Consider the following 7,643-nt stretch of genomic DNA (forward strand, 5'->3'; position numbering starts at 1 on the left):
GAGGCATTACATGACTGGGGTCCGTTCTGCTCGATAGCTGTTCCAGGACTGTTCATGTTAGTACTCGAATTGGGTAGTTTTGAAATCGGCACGTTTTTAACAGGTAATTGTTATAGATGACATTAAGTACGTTGTTTCATAACTAGATTTAGAATTTTTAAATCTAACGGTTTATTTTCAGGTTTATTGGGCGTGATACCGTTAGACGCGCAAACGATTGTCTTTCAAATTGAAGGAATTTCGTATATGGTGAGACACAGTATACGTTTGATTTCGGAAATCTCTTAAATACATATCACTTTAACGTAATCATTCCAATTTCAATATCTGATCATTATCACAGATACCGTTAGGATTGTCGATTGCTGCTAATATGCGGATAGGCCAATTCCTGGGAAGCGGCGATGCGATCGGAGCGAAGCGCTCAGGTTTGACTTGCATCGCAATCGGAGGTATGTGCACAAATGAATATTGTTTTGGCTAAAATATCTTTTCCATCCCGGATATCTATATGTCTATTTACTGTTTTAGTTTGCGGGGCTGCCATTATGAGTGTTCTATTAGCAACGTTACGCGAATACTTACCGATGATATTCACTGATGATAGGTTTGCAATTTTAAAGACTCCATCGTAACCGTTCATCGTAATGACGGACAAACTTATTCGTTAAAAAGACGATATTCTGATTTTGTTGAATTTTTGCAGTGCTGTGATCAGCTACGCGGCAGATTTGCTTCCAATCCTGGCTACGTATATGTTATTCAACTGTATTCAGGTATGATTTGTATATTCTGAGTCCACAAGCAACAGGTCCAACTTTAATTCTGAAAAGTAACAATTTTGTTCACCATCTAACGCTCTCTACTAGAAAATAAAACGTTATTGCATCTAAAGTAAATCATGAAATATGAATTTGTATAGTAGTCAGCCAGCCAACCTTAAAAAACTATCCTAAAATTCGACGATCACGGCATTTTTTGTTACAGCTTGGCATCTGGGCTCATTTGATAGCAGAGTTTGTGGGCTATCATGTGTGGTGGATGCCTTTTACAATTTTTTCGTTTTTTGGCCTACAGGGGGCGTTAAAGTCAGACATTTTGAAATTAAAACATCTTCATTTTCATTCGTCAAGGAAATACACTTTAAACTACTTTTGCTAAATAATTCGAATATCTCATCTTGGGTTTGGAGTAATTTTACAATCTAAACCTTTTCTGAGTTGGGGGATTGCATCGCATATAGCGCAACGTTAATTTTATGCATACATTCATTTGTTACCTAGTTACAGCAGCAACAATCGTGTAATATTCACTTGAAAATAGCAATTTCATATGAAATATTCATTTTAAAGGTTATTAGCTCAAATAGTGATGTTGTTAATGTTTTTTATTGATTATTTTGATATTTCTTTAAACTTACTTATAACTCGTATGTACTTGGTCAATATCGGGATTAACTGTTTATTGGTTTCTATGGTAACAGCAATTCAAATCTGCGTTCTTCATCCGTCAGGTACCGGTATTTTGGGCGTTGGGTCTTTTGTGACATTCCAAATGTTCTCAAACTTGCCTAAAGTCTTCGGCCATGTATTGGGCCGCTTATTACTACGTCTTGCTAACAATTGAATTGCAACAATGGTAACCATTGTTGCAATTGCAGAAAAATCGGGTAATTTGTCCACATTCTTGACGTAACCAATGGATTAATTGAGGATGTGTTTATCTAAAACCATATCTAATCTTTTTTCTTTAAAATTTTAAAATCATTCCATGTTCGTTCACGAGTAAATTATAACTAAACGTTGTCACCATGGTAACCATAAATTATATGCATTTATTTGAAAAAATTCTTTTTTTCCCATAAGATTTTCTCCCATATCTTTTGAACCCTTTCACCGAATTTGTCGAATGAAAGCTCATTTTTGAGGCAATTCCTTGAATTTTCCTTACTTCTAGGGCATGACATTAATCATCCTAACGTTGGAGTGTCTTGAATGATTTTTGTCAGGATATATGCTGTTCAGTGAAAATGATTGTCTTTCGAATATCGTGTAAATTGTTAGCATCCATATAAGCGGTTATTCGAGCAGCGTCAACACGCTCCAGTACCTTGGAGATAAACGGGAGGTTACTGACTGGACGGTAGTTTTTGAGCTCTGTTTTTTATCAACGCAGTCTTCATAGACACGGGAACGTATCCTTCCAACAACGATCTGTTAATAATGTCCAAATAGAGAGGAATGATGGCAGGTAGGATGGCTTTCAGCATCCAAGTAGGCAAAGCATCAAGCTCACATGACTAACTTGGCGATTTCCCTATTATTGATATAAGCTCTTTCTCCAAGACTGGCTCAAATTCCGCTAGCTCACAATCTCCAAAATGCATCGTTTCAGGACCCAAACACGAGTCTGGGAAAGATAGTCTAATCCTCTCAACTTTGTCAGCAAAGAAAGTTGCAAATCTATTTGCACCTTCTTCCCAATCATCACTATCTGGCAGCTTTCTACTAACATCTTTCAGAAGAAGTTCATCAAACACTTTCTGCATAGCTTTTCCATCCGAACCCTGCATCACTAATCCTGGTATTGTAGTACTGCCTCTTGGAATGCTTTATAAGAATATTATAATGCAATTTGGCAGTATGGAAAATTTCGGGCTAAAGTATTTTTACAAGACGAGGTAGATAATTTTCAACAAAATGGTACATTCAGTCGTTCCTAGTTCCATAAAAGCAAGAAAGGGCACTTTGAGTCCCTATCAATAAAAAAGTAGAAAGATGCATTACAACGTCATATAGCCCGTGCAAACTATCAAGCAAAAATGCATGTTCAGCATGTCCTGAATTGGTTTCTTGTAAATGCAAGACTGATTGCAGCCGCGCCAACTGTAAATGCAGAAAGAATCTGGCTGTTGCCACGAAAACTGCCTACATAATGATAAACTAGGGGTCCAGGGACACCATGCCCCCAAGGGAAGTGGTTCCAAATGCTCAACAATCTGCAATTTCAATATTCCCCCTGGTGACCATATGCAAAAACCAATGACCTTGAAACTCAATACAATCATAAAACATGTCAGCAGCTACGATTTTGTAATTGATTGTGATAACAAAATATGCCTCGTTCCCAATTTAATATGGAAATACTAAGTTATTCTACTATTCAACGCCCCCTGGTGACCGTATTCGAAACCCAATGACCTTGAAACTCACCACAATCATAGAACATGTCACGAACTATAACTTTGTAATTGATCATGGTAACAAAATATGCCTAGGTACCAATATAATAAGGAGATACTAAGTTATTCTACTATTTAACGCCCCCTGGTGACCATACAGAATAACTAATGGCCTTAAAACTTGCGACAATCATAGATGATGTCATGAGCTACAACTTTGCAATTGATTGTGGTTACAAAATATGCATTGATACAAATATAATATAGAAATACTAAGATATTGTATTATTCAACGCTCCCTGGTGGCTATATACAAAAACCAATGACCTTGAAACTCACCACAATCATAGAACAGGTTATGAGCTACAAGTTACTAATTGATTGTGGTAACAAAATACGCTTAGGTATCAATATAATGTGGAAAAACTTTTCCCACCTACGAATGAGTACTGATGACACCAAAATGGCCGCCAATTGCGTCATAATTGGCTGATCAAAAAATACCTGTCTCCGGTATAAAACATCCCTTTTCAAAGAATACCCATCACAAATTGCAATGAGAAATGGCAAACCAGTAGGGAGCTACAGCACTCAGAATTCGGGCCAAAATTTACATTTTTGGGCACTAAAAAGGTCATAGGACGGTCATCTTGAGTCCGATCGACCCAATTTTTGTTATGCTGATGGGCCCTGGGGGGATTCACATATATCCGAAAGATCAAGGTAATTGATCAAAGCGTCTTCAAAATTTCCCTCAAAAAGTTCAAAAATGTGTAAAAAGTGTTGATTTTAGCGAACAACAATGGCTGACAGTCGGCCATCTTGATTCTGACAGGGCCAGTTTTTGGGCTGAAAAGTAGTCACGAAAAGTGAACGCAATAGCCCGCTGGGACTAAAGTCCCAAGTGGGCTAAAAAGTAAATTGCAGTTAAGGGAATATTAGTTTAACTAAAGGTTAACTAGTATCATCCCCTAGAAGTAAGGAAAATTCAAGGAATTGCCTCAAAAATGAGCTTTCATTCGACAAATTCGGTGAAAGGGTTCAAAAGATATGGGAGAAAATCTTATGGGAAAAAAAGAATTTTTTCAAATAAATGCATATAATTTATGGTTACCATGGTGACAACGTTTAGTTATAATTTACTCGTGAACGAATATGGAATGATTTTAAAATTTTAAAGAAAAAAGATTAAATATGGTTTTAGATAAACACATCCTCAATTAATCCATTGGTTACGTCAAGAATGTGGACAAATTACCCGATTTTTCTGCAATTGCAACAATGGTTACCATTGTTGCAATTCAATTGTTAGCAAGACGTAGTAATAAGCGGCCCAATACATGGCCGAAGACTTTAGGCAAGTTTGAGAACATTTGGAATGTCACAAAAGACCCAACGCCCAAAATACCGGTACCTGACGGATGAAGAACGCAGATTTGAATTGCTGTTACCATAGAAACCAATAAACAGTTAATCCCGATATTGACCAAGTACATACGAGTTATAAGTAAGTTTAAAGAAATATCAAAATAATCAATAAAAAACATTAACAACATCACTATTTGAGCTAATAACCTTTAAAATGAATATTTCATATGAAATTGCTATTTTAAAGTGAATATTACACGATTGTTGCTGCTGTAACTAGGTAACAAATGAATGTATGCATAAAATTAACGTTGCGCTATATGCGCTGCAATCCCCCAACTCAGAAAAGGTTTAGATTGTAAAATTACTCCAAACCCAAGATGAGATATTCGAATTATTTAGCAAAAGTAGTTTAAAGTGTATTTCCTTGACGAATGAAAATGAAGATGTTTTAATTTCAAAATGTCTGACTTTAACGCCCCCTGTAGGCCAAAAAACGAAAAAATTGTAAAAGGCATCCACCACACATGATAGCCCACATACTCTGCTATCAAATGAGCCCAGATGCCAAGCTGTAACAAAAAATGCCGTGATCGTCGAATTTTCCATGATTGGCTGGCTGACTATAGGGTGTGTGTGCTGGTATTCTGCGCGGTTGTGGACGTCAGTTTATAGGAGCAATTTTCGTATTCGTTGCCTACTTTATAATTGCGCTACCAATAGGTATACCGGTCATGTTCCTCACTGGACTCGAGGCACAAGGTAAGAATGACTGACTTTAACATTGCAGAGAATACTTTTTTTGTTGTAGCTATTCAGTGAATATTTCTAAAATCATGGTCATCATCTTCAGGATTTTGGTGGGGTTCAACAATCGGCCTGTTCGTAGAATCCCTATCTTTCCTGATATTGTTCTTCAGAAGGTAGATAAAGCTTACTTGCAATATATATATATATATATATATATATATATATATATATATATATATATATATATATATATATATATATATATATATATATATATATATATATATATATATATATATATATATATATATTATATATATATATATATATATATTCTCCGATTCAATAATATTTCAGGCTCAAAAACATGTTGGGCTTTCGGAAAGCTCAGACAACCTGAAGCCATCAGATGAAAAAGTGGCTAAACCTCCTAATCCCTGCGCTGAGCAGTTGGTACGATCTGATCCCGAAATCGGCGGATACACAAGCGCCGGATACGCCAGCACTGGATACGCATCAAGTACCGGATACACAAGCACAGACTATCAAACAGATACAGAAAAAACTGGTAACTTATTTTTCATTTCATTAATCTATCTCGGCTCCGAAATTGCATACACGCGTATCTATACCTATAGAACTGGTTCCTCACGAGATCAAAACAAAACGAAAACGTTGCGGAAAGGGAAACAATACACATCTCCTTGAGCAGGAAGTCAGCAAAATATTGAAATCGCTCCACAATCTACAGGGAAAATCTCGATCCGAGAACTTCTATTTCGGCGTGGTCTTACACTCGCCTTTTGCCTGTTCGTGTTGGTAATTGGAATATATTTGAGGTTCGTGTTCGTAGTCAATATACCTGACGCGGATTGTTTCAATGTTGTTAAAAACGAAACTTGATCTCATTGTATATAAAACATATCCTTATCCGGGAAACTGTGTGTAAATAAGATTGTAACTAAAATTCAACGACTCGTCATTTTTATACAACCATCATTTCGTTTCATCATATAATGTACGTATACCAATTCTAGTAGTCTTCACGTGAATTAGATATTGTTACATTAGAAGTGTATACGGCCATGTCTTATCTATTTACTGATAATCTGATTCTGTCTGGTTAGAACTATAACTGTGTAATAAACTCAATCTTCACTTCAAATTTGTTTTTCCTGCCAGGATTTGAAAACAATATTGATGGTCTATTTTAAGATTTGTATGACTGTTGATAATGATACGTTGAATCTATGAACTCGTGGACTGTAACTTCATTCCTTTAAAGGTGGGTTGAGTGACGGTGTTGACTTCGGATCATGATACATACGTCCCCTTTGGTGATAGGAAAAGATTACAGGTCACTGGTTGCAGAATTATGGTTGAAAATAGGATTTTCAGTAATGGCGGCAGTGGCAATTTTTGAAAAACCGCCATATTTCAAATGGAATGGGTGATCCCAATTGTGTCTTTGGATTACTTTTTTTCTATCACCCTAAGGAAAAACCATGCCACCTTTGTATGATGACTTCAGAAGTCAGAAGTCACTTAACCCCACCCACTATTTCATTGAAGGATATGTATTGTTTTATCTTGAGGAATAACAAACCGGCTCGGGCTTTAGAATAAATTGTGACTTCAATTTCACTATCAGAATGAAGTTCAATCTCAAACTTGAGACTTTTGTACGTAAACAGGAACTGCTAAAACCCTTAACCTCCGAGCCAGAGGAAATCGATTTCAATGTCTTTTTGACCAGTTTTGATTTCACCTAAATTATTTTTGAGAGTCCTGATGTGATTCTTTTTGGATTTCAGCACTAACGTACGTGATCGAAAAAATTATCGTTATACTTTTCCACAGCGTAACAACAACTTCATTTGTTCTTTAAAGTTTCTACTGTACACGTAATAAAATATGCCGTTTACAGCCGAATTCAGGGCTTGAAAAGTCTCATTCAAAAGTAACACCCGCCAGGTTATAGACCATGGAAAAATATATTTCAAAACACTGTATAAAATTTCAGGGGTAAGTGACACCATGAATATAGCTGATGCGACAAATACCATTCTATGAGCCGTTACATCTTTATTTAGTTTACCTGCATCGGTCAATTGTTTCCTATTTTCTGCGTGGATTTGTAATTTTATTATCATAACCATATTCAGTAGTGGTATGAGAGCGAAAGGAAAATATGACGAGAAAATAGAAATAAACAAAGACGAATATTTATGAGTTTTGTAAACTACTTGGGCATTGAGGACAGTGAGGCCGTACGTGCAGCTTCGTTTTGAATATCCAACACGTCGGTCCAGATGGTGATATGCAGATGCTCCACTCCAAATGA

At 36.4% G+C, this 7,643-nt stretch overlaps 1 protein-coding gene across 1 annotated transcript; it reads left to right on the top strand.

Annotated features, from left to right (window-relative positions):
* The first annotated feature begins 241 nt into the window (after positions 1-241).
* LOC141902161 (multidrug and toxin extrusion protein 2-like) lies at positions 242-6,553 on the top strand. Its single transcript, XM_074789800.1, has 7 exons — positions 242-452; positions 532-607; positions 707-776; positions 5,179-5,311; positions 5,403-5,472; positions 5,750-5,867; positions 6,515-6,553. Exons 1-7 carry the CDS (start codon positions 374-376, stop codon positions 6,551-6,553), a joined length of 585 nt encoding a protein of 194 aa, XP_074645901.1. The 5' UTR covers positions 242-373.
* Positions 6,554-7,643: the final 1,090 nt, after the last annotated feature.

This window comes from Tubulanus polymorphus, chromosome 3 (genome assembly GCF_964204645.1).
Source record: "Tubulanus polymorphus chromosome 3, tnTubPoly1.2, whole genome shotgun sequence".
Classification (NCBI taxonomy): domain Eukaryota; kingdom Metazoa; phylum Nemertea; class Palaeonemertea; order Tubulaniformes; family Tubulanidae; genus Tubulanus; species Tubulanus polymorphus.